Source organism: Meles meles, chromosome 21 (assembly GCF_922984935.1).
Source record: "Meles meles chromosome 21, mMelMel3.1 paternal haplotype, whole genome shotgun sequence".
Taxonomy (NCBI): Eukaryota; Metazoa; Chordata; class Mammalia; order Carnivora; family Mustelidae; genus Meles; species Meles meles.
This window is the reverse complement of record NC_060086.1, coordinates 7998451-8024479: the sequence shown is the minus strand read 5'-3', so window position 1 is coordinate 8024479 and position 26029 is coordinate 7998451. Positions and strand designations below refer to the sequence as shown.

The following is a 26029-nucleotide window of genomic DNA, read 5'->3' as shown; positions in this document are numbered from 1 at the left end:
GGACGCGCGATGTCAGCTCCTGGAGAACCCCTCCTTCCCTTTCTGGGTGTCATGGAGCTACGCACTCTATGCCCCTTTCCCTTGGGCCCAGCTTGCCAGGCACTGCAGAGCCTGTGCCGACCAAGTCCCCTGAGTTCCAGCCGTGCAGGGGGACCCCCTGAGCCACCGGTCAGCCTCAGCCCAGCTCCACTCACCCACTCATGTGGGTCCCTTCCCACCCACACCGAGGGTCTCCTTCTTGATCTGTGGTGGTTGGCGTTACCCCACTGGCCAGGTGGCCCTTGAGGCCGGCTCCACATCCAGCTCCCACCCCGCAGGGCACCAGGCCGGCGTTCCCTAAACACTCTAGAGTCCATACATCCAGGGGCGCTCCTTGGGGTCCCATCCTCAGCACCCCTCGCCGTCCGCCCCATCAGAATGTCCTCCGAAGCCCCAGAGGTGCTCCTGCTCTCAGGGACCCCGGCTGAACCTATGTTCCCTGACTCTCATTGCTGTCCCCATGACAGTGCTGGTCTTGGCCAATCCCAGACACCCTCCACCCTCCCGCCACTTCCACATCTCCCACCAGTTCCTCCTTGCGGGGGCCAGAGTCACAAACAGCTGGCTCCTCCTCACTTCCTCCTCCCTGGGGATCAGAGCTGTTGTCCTGCCCAGGACCCTCCCTGGCCAATGAGAGCCCACCGGCAGAGCTCAGCCCATTACTCAGAACCAGGTTAGTCTGTGGTTGCGGGGGAAGAGGGGGGCAGGCTCTCCCATCTCCCAGAAGGGTGGGGTCCACAGCCAGGCCATCCGCACACGCTCCCACAGCTCTCCCGGCTTCATTCATAGACCTCCTGGTTCCCAGCCAGCCATAGAGGCCTCTGGGAAGCTCCAACCGATAGCTGGTCCATGTCTGAGCTTTCACTGAGTGCCTGCTGGCCAGGTCCCGCTGAGAAGGCAGCTAGTCTGTGTGTGGAAGAGAAGAGACTAGGGACCAGGACCTCCGATGAGACCTGCCTTGCTTCAGCACACCCCCAAGAGGGCAGCCCAGGGCTATGGGGGGAGGGCAGGAAGCCAGGGCTCCAGGCCAGCCTACACCTTCACAACCCACTGCTCCTCTCTAGGTCTCTGAGATTGGGATAAAAACCCTTCTTTGCCTGTCCTGCTTCCTGGGAAATCAGGGGGACAGGGCTTTGTGAAAGGTTAAAGGGTTCTCTACAAAGGTCAGAGATCAGTATGGGAGGAAGAGGACAACAGATGGAGGCCTTTGAGCTAGCGGGGAGACCACGGCCCCCCACAGAACTGCCGATGGTTTGGTAAGGGCTGGGAGAACTGATCTGACCACCTGTCGGGGGTGAGGGCTTGGGGCAGGAGGCAAGGGAGAGGAGAAGAGAAGGAGCAAGAGCGCCCTCCCACCTCTCCCCATGAGCAAGCAAGAAGTCTGATGTCTGAGCCGCCCTCCCACTCCGCCCGACCCCTTTCTGGCCCCCGGAGGCTCCAGCTTCCCAGGGGTCAGTCCACAATTGCACCGCAAGGACCAGCGGGAGTCTTTGTTTTCTTAGCCAGAGTGGTGTCTGCCCTAACCTACGCCTTGGGTTTTGGGGCTGCAGAATCCAGCGGAGGTGAAGAAAGCCAGGTCTGTGTCTGGTCCCCATCAGCCCCTTCTGAAGACCTCTCCGGGTGGCGTCAGTCTCCCCACCATTGTGAAGGTGCGTAGATGGGGCAGTGCTCGGGTCTTCCCCGCCCCGTAGCCCTTGGGCTATTTCCGGCACCGGGAGCGGCGAAAGAAGAGGGCGTGGTGCTCGCCCTCGGGATTTATGAGAACCAGACGTCGACTTCCCCCGTTGCGACATCTGGGCCTCCTCGAGGCTCCCATTGTTCCCGCGGCGTAAGAGCCAAGACAGCGGCGGCCTCCGCCGGGCGCCCATCCCCAGGGGCGCCGACGCCCCCATACACCCCACTATTCGGGCCACCCACCCGGCCCCCACCCACCCCGCTCCAGGGCACGCTTCCGTGCAGCGGGGGACTCTCGCTCCAAAAGGGGCGGCAGCAGGCCAGACCCTAACCCCCCGGGCCCCAGGGCTCGGCGGCCGCCGCCGCAGCCCCAACGGAGGTAGCTAGCACCAGCCGCGGGCGCGGTTAAGGCTCGGCGGAGGGCTGGGGGCGCGCCGGGGGCGGGGCCAGCGCGGCTCAAGGCGGGCGAGGGGGCGGGGCCCGCGCCGGGGGCGGGGCCGAGGAGGCGCGCGCCGCGCGGGCGGGGGGCACGAGGGGGAGCGGGCGGGGCGCGCGCGGCGCGGGGCTCGGCCGCCGGGACCGCCGAGCCGGGGCCGCGCAGGGCCCGCGAGGAGCGCACGAGCCTTCGAGGTTGCGGACGAGCGAAGGAGGAGCCCCAGCCAGCGCCGGCGCCCGCCCGGAGGGAGCCCGAACCTGTCGCGGGCCATGAGCCGCCGGGCCCCGGGAGCCGGGCCGCGGTCGGGGCAGCGCTCCGCCGGCGCCCCGGCCCGCCCGGCCACAGCTGAGCGCCTGTAGGTACGGTCTGCTTGTCCTCAGTTCCCTCGTCCATCTCCCCAGACCCGGGCCGTCCCCGAGGGTGTGCGTGTGTGTGCGCACGGCTGCCCCGGGAAGCGCGGCCGCACGCTCCCTGGTCCGCGCGTGTCGTCTTTGTGTGCGCGGGTGGGAGGGAGCGCGACGGAGAGGGTGCGCCCCCGGCGGGGACCCCCTCGCCGACCCCCCCCCCCCGGCCGGGCGGGAGTGGCGGGAGGGGCCGAGCCGCCTCCCGAGCAGCTGCGCCCCCGCCCCCTCCTAGGGCCCAAGGCCCGCGGTGAGGCGAGCGCAGCGAGGCCCCTGGAGGAGGGGTCTCTGGCTGGGGAGCGGCGCGAGGGAGCCCGGGTCTCTTCCCTGGGCTGCGAGGGCGGGGGAGCGGGCCAACCTGGAAGGAGGGTGTGAGCCCCGGGAAGACCCTATCCAGTCCACAGTCGCCCGGCCGGCACGCCCTCCATTCGGCCCTGGCGGTCTTTCTCACGGTCGCCAGTTCGGTCCGCCCACCCCGGGAGCTCTCCGACCGCCCTCGATAGTGGGGAGGACCGCTGTGGGTGCCCGAGAGGCCGGCGCCTTTAAGAAGGGGCGGGTTCATGCCCTCCATTCAGGCCCTCCGGCCTCAGCCATTGATGAACCTGCGGGGCCGCGCGGGCCCCGGAACCGCGCCAGCTCAGCGGGCCAAGGCCAAGCAGAGGCTGGGACCCGGCCGGGCACCCCCATCGGCCCACGAAGTGAGGTCTTTAAAGGGAGAAGCCCGCAGTGACTGGGGTCCCTTAGGATCCTCAGGGCGGATCGGCAGCCAGCCTCAGGAGTAACCGAACAGGGATAAGCCAGAATCAGTGTTCACACCAACTTGGTGCAGGGGAGAACCTCAGGGCTGGGAGGCAGACCCGGGCTGAACCCTGCCTCTGCACTTCGAGCCTCCATTATGTACCTTGTAAAATGGAAATGGTGCTGCCTCCCTCCTAGCTAGGTGGCCAGCAAGTTGTCCACTCCAACACAGGCCACTGATCATGGGGTGAGTGAGGGCAGGAGGAGGGACGCTAGGTTTCTGTCAGAGGCTTTGGTTGCCTTTATGGGGGATGTGACCTGAACTCCGCCCCCCCCCCACTCTGTTGCCACTTCAAACAGATTTCTTCCTTCCTAGCTTCCCTGCTCCATCCAGGAGGCAACTGGTCAGGGGAGTGACCTAGAACCTTCCAGCTCTAGGAACTTTGGGAGAGGTCCGGCAGTAGGGGCAGTGCTCTTAGGCTGGCTTGAGTCCTGACGTTTATGGGGGTCTGGGAGGCAGAGTTTCCCACCAACTGCCCTGCCCCCCTTACCCCACGCTCCCTCTAGAGGGCATGCAGATGGTGGGTTGGAGATTTCTTAAGCGGGTTAATTAAATGGTTCTAAGTAGTCAAGGGTTCATCATATATACATGCTTTTCCTCTTACCTGTTGTGGAAAATGTGTCGAGATTTTCTAAGCCCTTCCTCCCTCCTTAGTGGGTCTCCTAGGGAGAATACACACACGCACGCGTGCGCACACACACACACACACACACAACCACAACGAAGAGTGGGCTTCCCCCAAGGCCAAGCTTTTGGTTTTGAGTTGATGTCCCAAGTCTCATATAATCTTCACACTAGCCCTGTGGCTTTGGTACTATTATTACTCCTATTTTACAGAGAAAGAAACAGGTTCAGGGAAGTGAAATCACTTGGGCCAGAGTCACTCAACCAAGATCGTGCCCACTGCCTCTTCCACTGTGTGCCCATGCTGGGTTGTGGAGTTTGGGGTTCTAGGTGCTGTGGGTCTCCTGGCTGCCGTGCCCACGGTGTTCTCAGAGCCTGCCTCGCTCCATGCTCCTCATTGTTCACGTGGGACCGAGGGAAGGTGGCGGCCGTGGAGCTTTGGGGAAGTCTCTCCTCCCCCCCCCCCCCCACCTGGTTAGGTCTGTCTCGTGGCTGTACTCTATCTAGAGAAGGTTACAGCCTGCACCTTCTTGGGCAGAGCTAGGCAGGGTACCAGTGTGTAGGGTTATATTACCTTTTGACTCTTGTGGACGATGCAGGGTTTGGACCCCATTCTCCAGATCCTTCCGACCCTCTGTGGATAGGGTCCCCCTGGGGGTGGGTATACAACACCTGCGGGGGGTCATGGTCTGGTGCTATTGTAGAGGGGCAGGAGAGTGAGGGTGGAGGCGGGGACAAGACAAAGGGGGTGTTCCCAAGGCCTCCAGCGGCTCAGGGGCCTAGCAGCTACTGGGGCAGAGGAGTTGGAGCAGGTGGGGCAATGCCGGGCTGGGGGCTGAGGCTCCGAGCAGAGAACAAGCAGGGGTTGGAGAAAGAGGACGTAAAAGAACTCGGAAGTGGTGAGTTTGAGGGGCCTGGAGGTCAGCCAGTCTGGGAGTTTAGTTGCTCAGAGAAAGACCCAAGTAAGCTTTATAAGAACCCATAGTACCCAGAGGTCTGAGATACTCAGATCTGAGTGGGGGGGATATTGAGGTCTCAGTTAGGAGTCGCTGGTATGTGTGTCATGGAAAAGTCAGAAGGCAGACTGATGGCGTGGGTAGTAGGAGTTGAGGGGGTGGGTGTCTTGCAGGTTTCAGGGGCTGGGCAAGGCAAGTCCGGAAACGGTATGAATCTGGGCGTAGGTGAGATCCATGGCACTGGGAGAGAAGGAGAGACTTCGAGGTTGGAGAGGGGGTGCCTCTGCTCTGTACCTGGGGAGGGCAGGGATAGTGCAGCTGGAGCCATCCCAGCCTGCACTCCACCTACAGAGCCTGCCCAGGAACTGTCCAGCACCAGGTGCTCCTGAAGGAGGAGGGGCTTCCCGCCCAAGCCCCCAGACCCCAGCATAGCTCATTGTGCTGGGCCCCAGTGCCTGCTTGTCTGACTTCTGTTTCCTTCAGGGCCCAGCTCAGGACTCGCCAGTTGTCCTTCTTGTCAGAGTGCCCCTTCTGAGGGTGGGCATCTCCCTTCTTTTTCCTGAGGCAGGGTCTGGGTCCCCCCCAATCTGAATCCCCTCGGAGGAGCGCTCCCCAGGGACAGGGCCTTGTTTCAAGTAGTGTATGCTACAGAAAGGGACAGATCTGAATTTGACCTCACCCTCCCCTCTCGCCCATTCTATGACCCTGGACGCCCCCAGCATGTCTCCTGACACACAGTGGGAACGCAGTGAACAATAGGCCAGTCACCATCTGTGCGGTGGGTGAATCCTCTCTTCCTGGCGGGGCACATGAGGGAAGAAGGTTCTGAAACAGGGGTATAGCTCAATAGGGTGTGGGTTCTAGGAAAAGACCTTGGCCCCACTGTGGAGCCTGGATTTGTTGAGGTTTGGCGGGGACCGTGGGAAACAGGGAGACCAGGGAGGAGGCCGCCGTAGCCATCTGCTCAGAGCGGTGAGAGGACAAGAGGGCATGGATGTAGAACATTTACAAAACGGAAGCAGAAGAGCTTTGATTTCTTCACCGGTTACTTACGGAGCAGTCTGTACACCCAGCGTGGGGCTCAAACTCCCAACCCCGAGATCAAGAGTAACAGGCTCTTCCGACTGAACCAGCCCGGCGCCCCCAGATCTCAGGCTGTTAACCTTCTGCACCGTCCCACAGGTCAGATGACCAGGTGGGGAGGTGGGGAGATGCGCAGGCAGTGGGGCCTCTGATGGGAGCACCTGGGGGCCCCCTAGGACCGGGGGGTCTGCAGGTCTCAGAGCCAGCAGGGCTTGTCCAGGTTGGGGGCATCAGTGAAAGCCCAGGGACTCACCAGAGGGCCTCCACCCTTCCCCAGGAGCAAAGGCTGGCAGCCTGTGAAAGGTATGGGCAGGGCACCGGGCACAGAGCGGCTCTAGCTCCCGGCAACCGCCTCCCGTCGGGGCTTGTCAGCATGGGCCTTGGACCACGAGGCAGCCTGCGTGGGAGAGCAGGGTGGTCGCCTTCCCAGCTAGAGACACTGATGCTCGGAAGAGCCAGGCCCACCTGAGCGCCCTTCCCTCCAACCCACTGCCACCCAAACAGGGCACGAGTCCCAGGGGCTCTGACTCTGCACCTGTCCCCGTCACTAGCCGGAGAACCCTCCTCCCACACCCGGTCAGAGCAAAGTCCCAGCAGGTTCAAGGTTGTTCAGACCAGAAGCGATGCCCACTTGTGCCTCCGCCGTCACGGGGTGAGCACAGATAGGCCGTGTGGGAGGCTTGGGGAATTCCAGCCACACCTCACTCTCGGGAGGCCTTGGTTCAGAGCCCTGCCCTGGGGGGACGCACTCTGGGGATAGGGCGGGCTGGGGACAAGCCTAGAGAGCCAACGCCCAATAGTGACACGGGAAACGCGCCTTCCTTCCCAGGGGAAACTCAGGCCGCCAGCCCGGGGGTGGCAGGCACAGTCCTAGAGGAAGGACTAGCCCAGACGTGGTCTGTGTCCCGTGGAGGAAAGGGGTGCAGAGGGGGGCTGCCGGGGACCTCCGCCCAGAGGCCAGGAGGTCAGCTGGAAAAACAGCATGACAGAGGACAGAAGGAGCGTTCGTGGTCAAGTGTGGGGTCGGGTTAGCCAGGCCCGGCCCTGCCTGAGAAGTGCAGAGGACAGGACCTCAGTGGGCATGGTTGAGGCTGAGTGGGGCCTCATCTTGTGTTGGGGGGCCCCAGGTAGAGACCATAGTTTCCCCATCGTGAATGGTTCTTGGGGGGCCACTGCCCACACCAGCGCAGAACAGCACCCTCATTTCTGACCCCCAGCACCCCGTTAGCACTCGGCTGTCCGGGTGTTCCCCTGAGCGTGGAGCTGAGCGAGGGGGCAGGAGGAGGGTCAAGGCCCTTGGTGATGGACGAGCTTGCCCAAGCCAGCTTTGCCGGGTGCTGGCTGGCTGGCTGGCTGGCTTGCCTGCCCTGCAGGGCCTCCTTCCCTTCCCCGGGGGGTAGACCATCTCCCGTGGAGGTAGAAGCTGCTGCTGGGCTTCGCACACGAGGCCCCTGCAGGTTGCGGGCTAGGCTGGTGTCTCCCTCTCCCCAGGCCTCTGCCCGCTGCGGGGTGGATCGATGCGCCGGCCGCCCATTAGCTGGGGTGGCTAGGCTGCCTCATCAATATTTTAAGGAATGACCTGGCCGTGGGGTCCGGAACTGCATGTGGGGGGGGCTGATGACCGGTCTCCTTTTTTGTACTGCAGTTGTGAATGCTATTTTCACCCACCGGAAGGCGGGCCGCCCCCTCTCCCAGGCCTCTAACCGGTTAGGGGGCGGGGTCTCTCATCTGGGTTCTCCGCGGGCCTCGGGGTTAGGAGAGCCCTTGCTTGGGAAGGTGACAGACTTGATTAGGCTTCCCCCGTCTCGCCTCCCGGAAGCTCCCTCCCGTCACGCTCCAGCCCTGGTGAAATGGGAACAAAAAGAAAACAGGAGCCAGGCAGGTTCAGCAGAGCCTCAAAACCCGCGGGGTGATGGATCAGGGGAGGGTGGTCTGTCCGGGTGGGCACCCCTCCTCTCCAGCTCTAGTCCTCACGGAAGAAGCCTGAAGATGAGCGACAACGTCTGCCCATCTCTAGTCCCTGGAGGGTGACAGTGGGATCCCCAGTGTGGGATCCCCAGTGTTTAGTGTCCAAGGGCCATGACAGCCGCAGGCCTTAGAGGCCACTGCTTAGCACCCCCATGTCCCTGGTGGGGAGCCAAGGCCGGAGGAGACACAGGGCCTGGACTGAGATGGCGAGCCCACTGTTGCCTAGTCCAGGGCCTTCCCGTACTGACTCAGCAGGTCTCTCCAGCTTCCTGGGGCCATAGGCCGAGGAACTGGGACCCTGCCCACAGAAGCAAGAGGGCTGAGGGCCACAGGGACCTCACGGGAGCTCAGGGAGGGAGGGCCAGTGTAGGGGAAAGGCTTTCTGGAAAAAAAGTTTTACACAGTCTAAATGCCAAGGAGAATTTCAGTAGTCAGTAGAGCAAAGACGGCCATTGCAAGCAGGGGAGCGGCCCAGGCGAAGACCCAGGGGGGTCCCCAAGGAGCTGCTGGACGAGGGAGAGCCCAGGGCCAGCTGGATTCATCCATGAGCCTTCCAGGCCAGCCAGACAGCGGGGGCCAGACTGAACTCGCCCGCCTTGCTCCTGGTACCACTGGGATCCCTCCCCCCCGAGGCTCTGCTTTTCCCACATCTGGGTCTGGCCACCTGCAGAATGGGAGAGGGACCTGTCTACTGGATGGTCCCTGGAGAAGGCTGGAAAGGCCTCCTGGCTTCATCATGCAGAGGTTAGGGGGCCCCTGGCTCCGCCCATGGCCGCACGGACACCCTATACTGTCCTTCTGGGAAGGGGTGGCTCTCCTTCCCACCTTAAAGTGAGCAACCAGGCTCAGAGGTGGGTGTTGTGGTCAGCGTCCCTCACCCAGGGGGTAGTGGGGCTGGCAGGCCTGGCCCAGGACAGCCAAGTTCATTGCACTTGGTCTCATCCCCAGTTTGGGCTCCAGGACAGTTGGGTTGGGGTTGAGCCCTCCTCTGTGGCTGGTGGCCTCCCCCTCACAGAAAGCCACGTCTGGCCCTCCGTCTCCCCATCTGTACCCAGTGCGGGGCTCCCTGCTGGCCCTGCTGCTTGTAACTTTGACCTGTGGAGGGCTCAACCCTTGTCCTTTCCGTGGAGCCCCCAGTAGACCCAGGGGACGCTGAGGGCTGCTGGGCTGGGCTTCAGGCCTCCAGGCTCCTGGCCAGCCAGCAAGGGTGGGTAGGGGAGGTCAAGCCTGACCTCCCAGTGCCTCCCAGGCCAGTCCCTACCCAGGGCATGACCGGGGCCACCATATCTGTGGCAGGTTCTCCTCTGAGTCCCACCCCTACCTCCTGTGAGGACTAGCTGGGACCCACGCTGTGAGAGCCTCCCTGCCGGGCCCTGTCCCTCCACTTTGCCCCCTCAGCCAGCAGAAAGAACGGGGAGAACCAGGAATTGATGTGCAAAGATGCGCACTGGGACTGGTTTCCTCCCTGCCCTCCCCCCAGCCCTGCCAGCCCCTGGTGGGGCAGACAGATGTTCACACAGGCTGCTGTGTGCCCAGTGTGAGCCTCCCTGTGGTCCAGGGGGAGGAGCGGCCACTGTAGGGAGCACGGCCCTGCTGGGTGAATGGATGGGCTTGGAGCACAGGAACGGGGCCTCACAGGCTTAGCTGCAGGGCTCTCCCCCGACTCTCCCCCTCCAAATGTGCCGCCTCAGCAAGTCAGGACAGGGCCTTGGCTCTCAACCTTCCCTCGAGGCCTCCGTGGTGGTGGCAAGTACGTTCCCACCTCTGCCCTCCTTCCTGGCATATGACTCCGGCCTGCCTTCTGCTCCCAAGGAGTGTCCATGCCAGACGGGGAGACGGACCTGGGAACGGACACTTGGAGCACCCCGTAACTGGCACCTTGCTAGAGGGGGTCCTGGACGGGGACTGTTGGAGCTTGGAGGAGGCACTGCCTCATGGTCGGGGGAGGCAGGAGGAAGTGGCCCCTGGATTCATTATTGAAGGATGAGTAGGAGTTAGCCAGAGGAAGAAAGGAAGACCAGTGGGCCCTATTCTCCCCCAGTCCCTCCCACTATGTCCTGAAAGGCTGCCTCCCAGTTACTGTTCATCCCTACAGTGAAGTCACTCTTCCCTTCTCTCTTCACTGTCATAAGGGCCAGCGCAGAGCCCCCCTCCTCCAGGAACCTGCCCAGCTCCCTGCTGCCCTCCTCCCTGGTACCGAGCAGGAGTCTCTAAGCAGCCCCGCTGGTTCGGAAAACTGTCCTCTGTGCTAAGTGGCCCGTGTCCTCCCTGGGGCTGTCCTGTGGTTATTGACTGCAGATCGATGGCCGAGGTGAGCGGGAATTCCCACGGGGCTCTACGGGCCAGAGGCCCCACAGAGGATTGCACAGAAGCGGGGCAGCTATCTTTACGAGACGTTTAATTACAGAGTTTGGGTCCCAGAGGAGAGACGAGATCGGTGCTCCCAGGAACTCCGAGGGAAGGGCCACTCCAGGAAATGTGGGGATCCTGGGCCGACAGGTGAGGGCATGACCCTCTGACTTAGTTCCCCTGCACCTCTCAGGGGCTCCCCAAGGCAGGGTGGGACCACATCACCCCACCTACTCCCCACTGGTAATTTTCACCCTGGCCTGGGGGCAGGGGTAGGATATATAAACACAGTGGACTGGACCATTGCCCCAGGAGTAGTGGCTACCTTGGGGGACAAGGAGGCCAGGCCCCCGAATGCCTGGGTACAACCAGTAGTTTGGCGGAGCCGTTGTAATAAAGGCTGGACAGGCCTGGGAACCGGAGGAAGCTGACCGAGGAGCGGGCCGGAGTCCCTACATCGGGACCTCTGCAAATAGGCCGGGTTTGGATGGGAGCCCCGGAGGGAACAGGATTCCAAAAGGTGGGAAGTGTGGAGACCATGGGGACGGAAAGCAGTCTAAGAGGGCAGCGTGCCTTCAGTGCCAGGAGGAAAAGTGGGTCCTACTTGATCCGCACTGGAGGGGTGAGCCCCGGGGTCCGGGACCCAGGGGGAGGATCCCAGGCCCATCACTACGAGCTGCGTGATCTCAGGCCCCGTGCGAGGGCTTAGGCAGTGACAGCTGTGACTTGCCTGTCGCATCCGTGTGTGAACGTGTGCCAGACACATTCATTTGTTCATTCAGTGTTTTGTTATTATTACTATTATTTTAGTCATCTCTATACGCTTGAACTCCCGATCCTCAGATCAAGAGTCACATGCTTTATGGACTGAGCGAGCCAGGCGCCCCCATTCATTCAGTGTTTGCCAGGCCTACCATGAGCTCAGCACTGGCGACCCAGCAACTTAAAACTGCATTCTCAGGGGAAGGGTGGGGTGGGCAGCCGGGGGGTAGGACAACACAACCAGGCAAGGGAACAAATGGTGTGTCAGATGGGGATAAGCACCATGGAGAAAAGTAAGCCAGCGTAAGACATGTAGATGGCAGCGCTGGGTGGTGGGGGCGGGGAGGGGGGGACATTCCTTACTCTCAGTAAAGTGGGGTCAGGGAAGGCTACTGGACAAGATGGTATAGGACCAGAAACCTGAAGGAGTTGAGAGAGTGTGGGGGAGAGAATGTGCCAGGCACGTGCAAGACAGAATTGCAGGTGCAAAGGCCCTGGGGTGGGACCCAGCAGCAGCCAGAGCAGAGTGGGTGGGAAGAGTGGCAGGAGATAAGCTCCAGGAGGTAAGTGGAGGCAGATCATGTGACGCCGTGGGGATTATGAGTGGGACTTCTGCTTTTCCTCTGAGTGGAATGGGAGGCGATCCAGGATTATGAGTAAAGGAGGGACCTGATCTGTCTTGTTTTAGGAGCGATGACTGTGTTCCTGGGTGGAGAACAGAGTGACGGGGGGAGGGAGGGTAGGGTTGGTGTGCATGAGGGGTGCAGTTCTGGGGTACCAGTGAAGAGGCTGCTAACGAAGGGCAGGGGAGAGAAGGGGTCGTGTGGGGCCCCAGAGGGCAGCCCTGATGGAGAGTGGAGGAAAGGTTGAGTTCTTGGCATATTTCAAAGGCAGAGCCAAGAGGAATGCACGTGACTTCTTCCTGTCTACTTGTCTCTGGGGGCCCTCAGAAGAGGTCACCTTGGAAGTAGGTAACAGGAGACTCTGAGGGACCTCAAATCTAGGCACCAGGGACCCAACCCCCACCGGCCCCAGAAATGACCTTGAGAATGCCGTTTGAAGAGTGGCTGGGAAGAGGGAACCCCCTTCTGCAGACACCGCCTTTCACCTCCCTGGTTGTCCCTGTCTGCTCTGAATGGCTGCAGGATGCCGCGCCCCCCCCCCAGTCCCAGGGAGTCCCAGGGAGAGGGGCCGGGGGTGCCGAGGCCCCGGAGTCACTTCCCGCTCTTGTCGCCCACAGCCGCAGGGGGCTGCGATGGGACGGGAGCCATGAATGGTGCTGCCCCCGGCCCCGCCGCCGCCGCCGCGCCCGCCCCGGTCCCCGACTGGCGGCAGTTCTGCGAGCTGCACGCGCAGGCGGCCGCCGTGGACTTCGCGCACAAGTTCTGCCGCTTCCTGCGGGACAACCCAGCCTACGACACGCCGGACGCCGGGGCCTCCTTCTCCCGCCACTTCGCCGCCAACTTCCTGGACGTCTTCGGCGCGGAGGTGCGCCGCGTGCTGGTGGCCGGGCCGGCGTCGCGGGGGGCGGCTGAGCCCCCCGACGCCATGGAGCCGGAGCCGGCGGGGCCCGCGGCACTCAAGGCGGCCGCCTACGGCCACTCGCGGAGCTCGGAGGACGTGTCCACGCAGGCGGTGGCCAAGGCCCGCGTCCGCAAGGGCTTCTCGCTGCGCAACATGAGCCTGTGCGTGGTGGACGGCGTGCGCGACATGTGGCACCGGCGCGCCTCCCCCGAGCCGGATGCGGCCGCCGAGCCGCGCGACAAGTGGACGAGGCGCCTGCGGCTGTCGCGGACGCTGGCGGCCAAGGTGGAGCTGGTGGACATCCAGCGTGAGGGCGCGCTGCGCTTCATGGTGGCGGACGACGCGGCCGCGGGCTCCGGCGGCAGCGCCCAGTGGCAGAAGTGCCGCCTGCTCCTGCGCCGGGCAGTGGCCGGCGAGCGCTTCCGGCTGGAGTTCTTCGTGCCACCCAAGGTGAGTGCCCAAGCCCCGCCCAGGCAGCCGCTGAGGGTGCCAGGGCTGGCTTCTGGGCCCGTTGCCTGATGGCTTGCCGTCCCCTGGGGCCTCCGGAACACCAGTGAGAGTTGCGGTTTCAGGGAGGGTGCCCTACATGTGTTGGTCCCCGACCCGCCACCAGGCTGCAGCCCAGCCCCCGGTGAGGGGCCCTTCCCCCGCCCAGGTTTTGAAAGCGAAGCATCTACTATCTCCCGCACTGCTGACCCCGTAAGAGCACCCTGCCCTCTCCCCAGCTTGGGGGCTGGCCATCAGAGCCCTGGGGGCAGCTGCGGACCCCCTCCGGGATGGCAGACCCGCCGTACTGGGAAAGTGGGAATCGACGGAACGATAGTGCCCGTTCTCTGAGGACACCCCCAAGACCCCCTGTAGGGTGGGCATCACGGTCCCCAGGTCCCAGAAGAAAGAACAAAGGAGTGCTCTGAGAGGAGGTGTGGCCTGTCCAAAGTCCCAGAGCTGGTGCGTGGTAGAGCTGGGCTCTTAACACCCTCTACCCTGGTGGTCCCGAGAACAGAGGAGCGTGGACATGGGAGCTGCTGGTGCGCCGGGAGGTTCAGAAAGGGGGAGGCTGTTCTGGCACGGCGGCTGGCAGCACCCCAAGAACCAGCCAGCCCTCCCCCAACTCCCGGCACCTCCAGTCACCCTGGGCCTCGCACCTCTCTCCATCTCCCCGGCTGTCAGGACTCTGGGTGCGCCTCCTTGCCTCTCCCCACTCGAGGGGCAGGGTGTGGGCCCCCCCAAGGCTGGGTGCCCACGAGCCACGCGGACTCTGGAGAAATGATTCCCTGGGGAAACCCACGTATTCTTTGAGTTGTAGGACCCAGACTTCCCAAAGGTTTTCTCCCTGCCAGGCCCCCACCATTAGGCCCCTGAGAGAATTCCTGGACCACTAAGTCCAGCTCCACCACTTGTCAGAGACAGACCGAGGCCTGGTGAGTGGGGCAGGTGGGGTGGGGCTGGCCCAGAGTCACCCGGAGGGCAAGGGCAGAGGCCCAGGGCTCCATGCCTCAGGGCCTGAGTGGCAGTTACAGCTGCCCGGCTGTAAATAGCATCTGCTGCCCTTGGGGGGAGGGGTGCAGGGGCTGGGCCTCTCCCTGAGTCTCTCCTGTCCTACTATGCACCGCTGGCGGAGGGCTGGGCCCCTGCAGGAAGGCAGGCAGCTGGGTTCCTAACCCCTGATCTGGCCTTGGACCCTCCTTTTCCCAAGGAAGTATTTGTGAATTCAGGAGGGAGCCCCGTGGAAGGCAGGCGATACCCATGGTAAGGGCTCAGGTCAGGCTCCCCAAATGTGTTGGGCCCCAGGATGAGTGAGCCCCCACGGGGCATCCCTCCTGATAGCCCCTCCCAATGCCTTTTAGTTCTGTGCACCTCGCCGCAGTCCAGACCCCACGTCCCTGGAGGCCTGGCTGCATCCTCAGAGCCCAGGAGCGTGGGGCCTGCAGTTCAGGGACCTTTTCCCGGGTCCTCAGACTTCCCTCTCACATGGCTCCATGACTCAAGGCTCTGGCCACCTGCACCCTCATCCTGCAGGAAGCCCTTTGCCGGGACAGCCCTGGGGAGCCAGGGAGCAGTGGGCCTGGCCCATGCCGTCGGAAGCCATCGGGAAACCTGCGTGTGTAGGACGGGATGGTAAACCTCGGGGGAGGGGGCAGTGGGACCTCTGGGGGCCCGGAGGAGGGGAAGCTTGGACTGTCTCAGTGTCCACTAGAAGGAGAGCCCCCAGGACCGGCATCTCTGGAGGCATGAGCTGAGGGAGCAAAGGCTACAAGCAGGACACCGCCTGCTGGCTCTGGCCGGGGAATGAGGTGTGGCTGGAGCAGGGGCAGAGGCCACTCACTGAGCTAGGACGGCGCATCTTAGAGCCCAGGCACGGGAATCGGCCCCTCCGGCCAGTGGGAGCCCAGCTAAAGCCCCCAGTCTGGACCTGCACCGTCCCATCTGTGTCTGCTCTCCCGACTCTGGGACCATGACCCCCTGCCCCACTGGCTGGCGGGATGGCCTGCCCTGGTCATCCCGCTGAGGCCCTCAGTCTCTGCTGAGGCCCTCAGTCTCTGCTCCAAGCCCAGCCCTGCCCCCGCTGGCTGGCGTCCAGGGCTACCAGGAATTCCCATCAGCCTGCCCACCCAGCGCGTGGCCCTTCCCTTTCCTCCTGAGAAAGTCCCTGTTCGGGAGCCCAAGCCCTGCTGGGAAGCTGTCTCAAGCCAGCCCTGGGGGATTTTAGGGCCGTGGCCAGGAGCTCTGGAGCAAAGTGGGAAGGGCCTAGTGCAGAGCGGCCCTCCGTGGGAGCCCTGACAGCTCACCTTGGTTAAACCCCACACTGGTCCCTTTTCCTCCACCCGGGGACACGGCCCTGCCCTGCTCCAGGAGCCCTGTTCTAAGTCAGGGACTCCAGAGCTATGCTCTGGGAAGTCTGGTCTAAAGGGGGGAGGGCAGCATTTTTTTCTCCCCCTCAGGTGTACTAAGATGGGCTTGAAATTATCTTACCCCGTTACACACCGGATAAATATTGTCTGATGAGATGTTCGTTCCAAAGACATTCTTACCTAAGTTCACATGTAGTGGGTCCCAATGTCAAATCTATTGGTTGGTATGAGTCAGGGTCAAAAATGTGAAAACCACAGATGTGGTGGGTGCACAGGGCAGGAGGGCAGCCCGGGTGGAGTTTTCCCCCCTGGCGCTCAGAGATGGGAGACTCCGAATTCCGTTCCAGCTCTGTGACTTGCCGTGTGACTGTGTGGGGAGGCCCCTTTGTTTCCCAGAAGCTCCCTCAACTTACCGCTGGAGCCAGGGCCACCAAGGTGCTCCCAACCGAGGGCGCCCCTGACCTCGGAGGGGTGGGAGGGAGCAGAGGGTTTCAGAAGATCCTGGCTGACTCTCTCACTGCCCCTTTGACCTCCCAGGCCTCCAGGCCCAAGGTCAGCATCCCTCTTTCTGCCATCATCGAGGTCCGCACGACAATGCCTCTGGAGATGCCGGAGAAAGACAACACGTTTGTGCTCAAGGTGAGCCCCATCCCCGGCCCCAGGAATCCCCCGGCCACCCCAGGCCATCGCCACCTTGGACGGCGCTACCTGAGGCTACCTCGGGAGAGAGGGTGAGGAGTTAGCGGCGGGGCACCGGGAGGGAGCTCTGGTGGCAGGGCCCTGGGCCGGCCACAGGTGTCTGGCACGCAGCTAGGACTTGAGTCCGGGTCTGGGCTATAGCGCCGTGGGCTCTGGGTGTCATCCACCGTCGGGGGCCCCCCTGTTCCCATTTCCTCCTGGCCCGGTGCAGCTCCCCTGAGTTTCACTTCCTCGTCCCCCGCTTCCCCAACTGGACCCAGCGCGCACCCACCCCGTAGCCCGTGGCAGTTATGCAAATGCCTCCGGCTCTGGGCACTGGAGTGTGGGAAGCAGCCCGGTCCCACAGAGGGCACAAAGGCACCCCGGTGGGTCTGGGGGCCGCCCGTCCTTTTCCCAGGCTCCGCCTCGCCAGGGCGGCCGGCTTGGGCTGCTGAGGACACAGCTCCCGGCTGCCAGGGCTGTGGCCCTGGACCTCCTCAAAGCACTGGGTGTTCGTCGAGCCAAGTCCCCAAGGAGGCCCAGAGTTAGCCACAGACCCCCTTATTCATTTACCAAACATGTGTCAACCGCATATCCTGAGTCACCCCAGGCCCCCGGGAGCTGAGGACGTAGTCCCTCCCCGCCTGGCATGCTTGTCTGCTGGGTGAGACAGGCCCAGGGCCTCGCTTCCGACAGCCAGCTGGCCACCATGCTGCCGCCTGCGCCCAGGAGCCCCGACGCGGGGGCTCACCTGCCGGCCCCACGCTGGGCCTCAGTTTCCCCATCTAGTCAGACTGGGGTGGAAGGTGGTATCTGAGGCCCCTCCCAGCTCCAAGGTGCTGGCAGGCAGCAAACTGCACTCTCACCGGGACACTCACTGGGACACACACCGGAAGCTGAGAGCCCGGGGCCTTGGCATCACGGAGATCCGGGTTCGGGTCCCAGTGCTGCCACTGAGCGCCGGTGGGGGCAGGTCACCTGCCCTCTCTGTCCCTCAGTCTTCTCTGTAAAATGGGGAAAACCTGCCGCCTCCCTCACCGGGAGGTCGTCACACGTGGGCAGGATGACGCTCTGGGCGCTACCTGTCCCGCTCACGTGGCCCCAGAGATAGGGTTCCAGGCGTTAAGGTGTGGGAGGCCTTTAGCTCCGCGTGCCAGGCCAGACGATCCTTCACGGGCCTGACGGATGGGGTGCTGTTCCGCCCCATCTCCGGGGGGCCAGGCCAGCGTGGCTTCCTCAGAGGCTGCGGCTTCAGGACCCGAGGACCTGAGCTCAGCGGGGGCAGGATCTCAGCCCCAGTGATCCCCGCCGCCGGGTCCTGGAGGGAGGGGCTGCTGAAGGTGCAACCCCCGACCTGGGCTTGGGGTGGTGCCTGACGGTGACCCCACTGTCGTCCCTGCTGCCCGTGCCCGTGAGCCCCCGTGGGGGAGGGGTGGGATGAACCGTTTGCCCCAGAGTCTGCAGCCCTGTGCCGAGGGCTGGACTCTGGGCCACTCTGTCCCCAGGTCGAGAACGGAGCCGAGTACATCCTGGAGACCATTGACTCGCTGCAGAAGCACTCGTGGGTGGCTGACATCCAGGGCTGCGTGGACCCCGGGTGAGTGCCCGGGCGGCCCCGGAACGGGTCAGGGGGGCTGACCAGGTAGTGCCCTGTGGAGTCCCCGTACAGGGTGGGGTCTCTGGTGAGGGCAGGACCTGAGCTTGGGAGGTGGATTTTCTCGTGGCAGTCCCGGCTGGGGTCACCTATACCCCTAGCCCCAACAAGCTCTTTGGGACCTGCTCCACGGGGCCACGGCCTAGGGACCCAGAAGAAAGTTGGACTGACTTGTCCTTACTCCAGGGGAATCTGAGACCGCTAGGACACGGGCAGTGACGGGGGGAGCCCAAAGGGCCAGGGGTGGCGGAACAGAGGCAAGGCCCCGAATCCGGCCCTAAGACTCAGAGGCGTACTGGTAAAGTCCTCCCTTCCTCCAGGACTTAAAGGAAGAGCAGACCCGAGCCAGGCAGAGGGGTGTGAGGGTCTGGGGCTTAGAGGGGATGGCCGGGCCTTTCAGCAGCCGTAGAGCTGATGAGGGGGCCCTTGAGGAGAGCCTGGGAGGCTGGTAGGTTGGGGGCAGTGGGCAGCCATGGCTAGGAGGGAGCAGAGGGCAGTTACGGTCAGCTGTGTGCGGAGGCGCAGCCGGGAGGCTGGCTTCATGATCCGGGAGAGATCCCGAGGCCAGGAGTAGGAGGGGCAGGCCGGCCAACAGCCGAGCATTTGGCAGGAGCTCTTCTGGCTAATGGGGTGAGCCAGGCCCGGGGGGAGGGGCCGCTGCTTTCTAATTAACAGCTTCATTTGAGGAAGCGCAATTAAAGGCCTGAGTGCCTTCCAGGCCCCCCCTTCCTGCCCCATCCCCCAAATGGCTATAATCCCTCCCCTGCCACCCTCGCAGCCATCTGCCCTGCAAATTCCTCCCCCAGCCCCTGTGAAGGTGAACCTCACTTTGCAGTCTTTTTTTTTTTTTTTTTAGATTTTTTTATTTATTTATTTGACAGAGAGAGATCACAAGTAGGCAGAGAGGCAGGCAGAGAGAGTGAGAGGGAAGCAGGCTCCCTGCAGAGCAGAGAGCCCGATGGGGGACTCGATCCCAGGACCCTGAGATCATGACCTGAGCCGAAGGCAGCGGCTTAAACCACTGAGCCACCCAGGCGCCCCTCACTTTGCAGTCTTATGGAGCTGGCTGGGTCCCAGACAACTCATGTCACGGACAGGGAGACAAAGGCCGGGGCGGGGAAGGGAGCTGTCCTGCCATCATTTGAGGGACAGCCCCTGGGGTCCCAGGACGAGGCCAGCCCCTCGTGGGTCAGTGGGCAGGGTTCCCGTGGCCTCGGGGAGGACTGCACCAACTTGGAGACCTCCCCATGTGGCTCAGTCATGTCCCCGGTGGCCACAGAGCAAACTGACGGTATGGACAGAGGGACATGAAGGCAGAGGGACCCAGACGAGCAGGATAGGGCTGCCGTTGGCCATGGGACCGTCAGCCATCACTGGGGGCTCCACGAGCAGCCAGTGGTTGGCGTTTGAGTCCCATGGTGGGACACGATTGTGCCTTCCCACCTTCGCAGGGACAGCGAGGAAGACGCTGAGCTGTCCTGTGCCCGGGGAGGCTGCCTGGCCGGCCGGGTGGCCTCCTGCAGCTGTGAGCTGCTGACGGACGGTAGGTGTGGGCAGAGCGGGCTGGAGGAGCGGAGCGCGGGGTCCGAGGGGGCGCCGGGGCCCGCGTGGCTCAAGAGATGATGTGCTTCCCGCCTGCCACTTCTGCAGCAGGCGACCTGCCCCGGCCCCCAGAGACAACGGCAGCCGTAGTGACAGCGCCACACAGCCGAGCTCGAGATGGCGTTGGGGAGTCCCTGGCCCATGTCCCGCTGGAGACCTTCCTGGAGACCTTGGAGTCCCCAGGCGGTGGGGGTAGGGACAGCAGTAATACAGGTGTGTGCACAGTCTTCTGTCCCCGGGCCTCCTTCCTGCCCTCCCGCCCCTCGCCCCCTGCCCACACACCCCAGGCCACAGGGGCCCCCAGGCTCCCTCTGAGGCCCTTCTCTAGCCTCAGAAGCCATGACGTTCCATCCCACCGGACACACTGCGTGGCAGCTCACTAGTTCTGGCTTTTATGGGGAAGTCCGGGAGGGTGACCCTTCCCACAGGCCCTCGATTCCATAGAAGATGCTCAGAGGAAGGAGTGGAGGGTGAAGGGTTGGGACCAGGGTTGGGAACAAGGAGGCTTGACTTGTTCCCAGGTTTCCTGCTGACTTACGGACCGACTCCAGGATCGTCGGTCTCCCCCTGCCTCAGTTTACCTGATACGCTGAACTCGTGGGTTGGGTTGGCTCCCTGGCTCGTTCTAAGATCATTCCAACAGCGTTTCGCATGCAGACACCCAAGAAGCTGTTGCGGGTCCTGTCTCACTGACTCCCCGCCGTGGCTCCCCCATGCCCCTCACACCATCGTCCTTCCCTAGGAGAGGAGGGAGCGGAGCCAGAGCCCGAGGCTGAGCCCGAGCTGGAGCTCTCCGACTACCCCTGGTTCCACGGGACGTTGTCGCGGGTCAGGGCAGCTCAACTGGTGCTAGCGGGGGGGCCCCGGAGCCACGGTCTCTTCGTGATCCGCCAGAGTGAGACTCGGCCTGGGGAGTACGTGCTGACCTTCAACTTCCAGGGCAAAGCCAAGGCAAGTTGGCTGGGGATGGTCCGGGGGGGGGGGGGGAGGTGGGGTGCACAGGGGCAGCGTGGCCAGCCCTGAGGGAGGAGTGCTGAGGTGGTCCTGGGCCCGAGGTTGCGCCTGTGTCCCGGGAGCAGGCCTGACTTCCCACAGGCGTGCCTGTACCCCACCTGCAAACCCCCACTCACCTCCCTGAGGGCTGCATTCAGCCCCAGATGTGGCTTCTTCATTATCCAGATGGGGAAGTCACCCACTGGTGGCCGGGCCCTTCTGAGGGTTTCAGTTCGACCCTGTACACCGGGGATCGCTTACCACTAAGGCTTCTGAGGGTCTCTGCGTAGCCACACTGGTGCAAGGCCAAGGTCAACCAAGGCCCTCCTGCCTCACCCACCCGCAGATAGCCCCTCTTCTCCCCTGCTCAGGTCAGTTCGCTTCCTGGGCCCCAGCTCTGAGCCAGGCCTGTGGCAGCCCCAAGATCACAGAACCACACCCAGGCGGGCCCTCAAGAGCTGGGCAGGAGGGGAGGCCACGGACTGGGCCACAGGGCTGCCGCACATTTACAACGAGCAGTTCTCCCAGAGTAGCTGAGTTACTCTCAGCCAGAGTAAGGGCTCAGTGACCTTGAGAATCCTCAAGGTGAAGAAGGGCGATCCAGGCGGGGCCCAGCAAGGGGGTAGCGGTGCACCCAGATCGGGGGCTCTCAAGGAAGGACCCTATGTGCTAATAATAATAAGGTACAAAGGAAACTATGACAGAAAAGTCGAATGATGTTGGGGCAGGCAGGCGGGGGAGGTGGTTGTGGTTACAAGGAGACCAGAATGGGCAGAAACCTCAACCCCGCTTCCCTGACCATCCCAAATTTCCGATAAAGAAACAGACCCGGCCCCGGCTCCTCCCAGGACACGGTTCCTGTCCGTCCCTGCTGGAGGAGGGGGCACCCCAGGACTCCTGCTCCAAGCCTGCCCTGGTGGTCAGTGTCCCAACCCCCAACTGGCCTTCACAGGCCCTCCCCGGGCATCTCTCCTTGGCAGCGGTGGCCCCAGCGTGGAAGAGGCCGCACTCCCCCCCGGGGACACCTCCTTGGAAAGCAGCTGCCCTTACCAGTTCCTCTGGCAACCGGGCGCTTAACGCTGTCCCCAGCAGCCCGAAGTTTGCTTCTGGGCCAACACCGCCCCAGGCGGCCTCCTGGGAGCGCCTGGATCTGACTCATGCCCAGGCCAGAGGCTAGGATGCTGCCCAGCCCTCTGTGGGGCATGGTGGCGAGGGGGAGTAGGGGGCGGTTGAAGTAGGGCGGGAGGCTCCTCTCCTTCCTGGGGCCTGACCCGGCCTTGAACTCGCCCCAACTGCTGCCCTCTCAGAGCTGGGTGACTGGCCAGGGTTTGACCAGTTGGCGGTGGGGTAGAGCAGGACCTCCAGCCCCCTGCATGCACCCCTCCTAGGCAGCTCCTTTCACCTTCAGATAAGAAACATCTGGAAGGTTTTCCCGAATATTGAGATGCACCGGCCCCCGAGACCCAGCTCTGCCTGGACCCGTGCCCTTGAAGGCCCCACCCAGACTTGAGGCTGTGCCGGGCCCCCTCCCACTATGCTGTTCCTCTCCAGCTGAGCCCCTGCCCTGGGCTGCCAGGAATGCTCCCCGGGTTCGCCGCACTGTTCTGACAATTACGGGCCCTGCTGAGTGGCAGAACTCATTCAGGTGAGGCCTTCGTGCCTCCCACCCCCAGGGCTTCTCTGTCCTTTATGCAGGGGCCAGGTCACCTTGCCCTCCTGGGCTTGGAGTCACATGCATAACCTAAAATCCTTCTCTCTCTGACCCTTTCTTGCCTCCCACAAGACAGCCAGTCTTCCTCCTGCGGAACACACATTGAGCAAAACAGGGCTGAAGCCAGAGACCTGTGGCTCACCACTAGAGACCACTGGCTTGTGGCTCGTCCCCCCCGACGTACCTGTCACATGTGGGCCCTGGAGACCCGCGGAGGAACCAGCCCTGTTCCTCGTGCTCCCAGTGCTCTCACTGCGGCACCATTGAGAAGAACATGGGGTCACTCCTCCCCAGCTAGACTCAGGGTTGTTTCTGCTTTCCCCCACCGCACCCCTCCCGACACCCCTCTCCCCGGCTTGGGCTCTGCAGGAACAGCAGCAGGCAGATTCCTAGCCTGCGGGGTGGGAGAGTCACACAAATGAGTTTTCTTCCTAGCTCTGTGACTGGGGTGGGGGAGGGAGTCCCTCCCTCCTCTGCCTCAGTTTCCCCATTGCTAACATGGGGGCTTTCACTCCTATCTTCTGGAACAATTGGAGACTAGAGATGGGGGTGCTCCTTGCATAGGGACCAAACGCATGGCTCGCTTCCATCCCGGCCTGGCTGTTACCCTGCCCCCCACCCCCGACTAGGGGAGTGACCCCCTGAGATGGGGCTCAGTGTGTGAGGTGCCCCCGCTCTGACACAGCCCCGCCTGGCCTCTGTGAGACTTGATACTGGTAGTGACCCCCAGAGGCGCTTGCAAAGCAGGTGGCTGGCCGGGGACCCCACCGCTGACCACACCCAGCTATGCCCACAGCACCTGCGCCTGTCCTTGAACAGCCACGGGCAATGCCACGTGCAGCACCTGTGGTTCCAGTCCGTGCTCGACATGCTGCGCCACTTCCACACCCACCCGATCCCACTGGAGTCCGGGGGCTCTGCAGATATCACCCTACGCAGCTACGTGCGGGCCCAGGGCCCCCCACCCGGTAAGACTTCCCCAGGTGGCCTGTGTGATGGCCCTAGAAGACAGGTGCGGCGTAGGGGGAGGGAGGCACCCAGGCTGCTACCCAGGCTCCGTGGGAAGAACACCGGGGCTTGGGCAGGTGTAAGCAATTCGGGCCTTCAGGACTGGAGGGAGAGTGGCAGCGCGGCCCCGTCCGGGTCCAGAGTGACTGGGGGCAGGTGGAAGGAGGTGGCTCCCGGGCAGCAGGGAGGGATCCCCTGCAAAGATGGGGCTCCGCGGGGAGCGGCTGGAGGAAGTGTTGGAGGGGCGGAGAAGGGTGTTCGCCATATGGGACATCAGGTACCCAGGAAGGGGGGCTGGAACCAGGAGAGCCAGGTCACCCGGCCCCTGCGGGTCTCCGCGTCACGCGTGGGGGTTGGGGACAGCGGGGGCGACGGCGGCCGGCTGGGCCCTGACGCGCCCGCGCTCTCCCGCCACAGCCCCGGGGTCCTCGGCCGGCGCCTCGCCCGCGCCCCCCGCCTGCTGGAGCGAGCCGGCCGGCCAGCACTACTTCTCCAGCCTGGCCGCCGCCGCCTGCCCGCCCGCCTCGCCCTCGGAGGCGGGCGGCGCCTCGTCTTCGTCCGCCTCGTCGTCCTCCGCCGCGTCCGCGCCGGCCGCCCCGCGCCCCGCCGAGGGCCAGCTGGGCGCGCGCAGCCGCAGCAACAGCGCCGAGCGCCTCCTGGAGGCGGCGGGCGGAGGCGCCGACGAGCCCCCGGAGGCCGCGCCGGGCGAAGGAGCGCGGGGCCGCACGCGCGCCGTCGAGAACCAGTATTCCTTCTACTAGCCCGGTGCGGCGGCGCCAAGGCCCTGGGGCCACCCGGCCCCGCCGCCCGCCGTGCGGTCACCCCCCGTGCCCGTCCGCCGGCCCCAGCCCGGCGCTGGGTGGGAAAAGCGAAGCTCTTCAGTGAAGACATAAATGTTATTAAAGAGCCTGTTTTAGGGACTGCACAAGGCTCTCCTGTCATCCTTTCTGATGCCCTGCTCTCGGACACCGCTCCCCTGGGACTGCGGGAAAGGACGGCGGTGGGGGGCGGGGGAGACAGCACATGGCACCCCCACCTCCTTCTGACGCATCGAGCCCGCAGTGGCCTGGGGCCTGCCCGGTCCCCACCCAGCTTTGTCTTTGAGGGAACCGAGCTCCCCGTCCGGCAGGGAGACATCCAGAGGGGAAACAACCAGCTGTACCTGAAGGAGGCACAGAGCTGCCCCTGGAGGGAACCGCTCAAGGGGAAGGGATGGGGGAGGGAGCTTTAGTGGAATTCGGGGTGAGCGGGGTGAGCCGTGACCTGAGCGGATGCTCGTGGGGAAAGAATACAGGACGGCAGAGGGAAAGAGAAGGAAGAGGTCCCTGATGCAGGGATGTGGTGAAGATGGGGGTCGGGGGCAAGTCTTAGGGGCTTTGAATGCCAAGATGAGGATCTGGTCCCCCACTGCTGGCTAAGGGTGTTCCTGTAGGGACTGCAGGTCCGTGGGTGGTGGGCGGGTTTCCTCCACATTAACCCTTTGGAGGACTGGGCTGTGGGGGAGGCTGATTGACGCAAACTTGGAAGAGACCTGCGGGGCCTCTCGCCCTCCCTCCCGCAGCGCCAGCCCATGTTGCCCTGCTGGCCGAGGTCCAGCAGTGGGTCCAGTGTCCCCAGGGGAACTGGAAACACAGGCTGCTCAAGGTCACAGCACCCAGCTCTCAGGCACTGTTCCCCCTGAGGACAATCTCCTTCCTGCTGAGCTAAAGAGCACCCCCTCCTCCAATGCAAACACCTGTGGCGGCAGACCCAAGGTTCCCCCACCCAGGAGTGCCGTTGCAGGGCGTGCGTCCATGACGTGCCTTTTGGACCCCCAGCCCCCGCCCTCCTGGGTCTGCAGCACCCACAGGCCCTTCTGCACCACTGAGTTCCCAGGGCTTTGCTGCCTCGACTGCCCAGTCCACAATGACCTGGGAGGGACTGAGCAGTGCTCCCGCCGCACCTCGGAGAGGGAGGAGTACAAGGCCGTTGCTCTGGGGAGCGGCCTGCACCCCAGTATCTCCATCCAGGTGCCTGGAACCTCCTTGCCCCTGTGCCCTGGTGGTTTGGGGTTGTCCCACCCCGACAGAAGCACAGGGGGCCTGGGGTAAGACTCACCCTGGGCAGAAGCCCAAGAGCTGGTGAGAACTGTTTGGCTGTTTTCTGCCTCTCGGTCATCTGGAGTCCTGGAACATTCCTCCCCTCTAGCAAGACGCTGAGCTGCAGACATCACCCCAAGCCTGGGGCTCCAAACTTACTCCCCCTGGATTGCCGCTTGCAAGGGTTCAGAGTGGCCTCAGGGGTGAGGGTAAGACTTGAACACAAAGCACATCAACCTCAGGTCCTCCCATCCCTCCCTCCTGACGCAGTTGGCCACTGCCGAGTGCCCCAGGGAGGAATCTGGGCGTGGAGGTAGGGCAGAAAACACTGGAGCCTGTTGCCTTTGCTGAATTGGGTACACAGGAGAAAGTGGGAGAGGGCCTGCACCCACCCCGGGGATGGTCATCAGCCACTGTTCCTGAGGTGTTCCCAGGGTAAAGTGAATTTGGGGGAGAACGGCAGAGAATGGGGACCACCCTGGGTTCTCTACGGCACACAAGGGCCCAGCAGCAGGAGGTCAGGTGGAAAGGAGGTTCTCTCCCCCAGGACGAGACCCTCAGACCTACTACTCAAAGTGGTGCTTCCACAAAGCCCAGACTCCGTGGGACCCTGGGGAAACCACAGCCGTGGCCCAGTGGCAGCAGCATCTCCGGGGGTGGGGGGAGCACTTCGGGTGCCCGCTACGTGCCCGGTCAGGCCCACAGGGTCACAGGGGGCAGCCTGGGAGGCCCAATGCGGCGTGATGGGCAGCCACAAAGGGCTGACCCATGCACTGCAGTCACATGGCCCACAAGCCCGGGCTGCCAGCTGGGGCCTTGAGGGGACCACCCGTACGAG

The 26029-nt window shown here is 63.6% G+C and overlaps 1 protein-coding gene across 5 annotated transcripts; it reads left to right on the top strand.

Moving 5' to 3' along the window:
- Positions 1 to 599: 599 nt before the first annotated feature.
- Positions 600 to 24034, top strand: SH2B2 (SH2B adaptor protein 2). Of its 5 annotated transcripts, none has more exons than XM_045994056.1 (10): positions 600 to 712; positions 1590 to 1688; positions 12332 to 13065; positions 16005 to 16106; positions 17651 to 17742; positions 19251 to 19342; positions 19450 to 19614; positions 20144 to 20352; positions 22902 to 23073; positions 23531 to 24034. In XM_045994056.1, the coding sequence occupies exons 1-10, from the start codon at positions 670 to 672 to the stop codon at positions 23872 to 23874; spliced, it is 2052 nt and encodes a 683-aa protein (XP_045850012.1). In that variant the 5' UTR covers positions 600 to 669; the 3' UTR covers positions 23875 to 24034. The 5 variants fall into 5 exon arrangements, with proteins under 5 accessions (XP_045850012.1, XP_045850015.1, XP_045850011.1 ...); XM_045994059.1 differs by lacking the exon at positions 600 to 712 and adding an exon at positions 1265 to 1295; XM_045994058.1 differs by lacking the exon at positions 600 to 712 and adding an exon at positions 10113 to 10291 and having other exon boundaries at positions 1603 to 1688.
- Positions 24035 to 26029: the final 1995 nt, after the last annotated feature.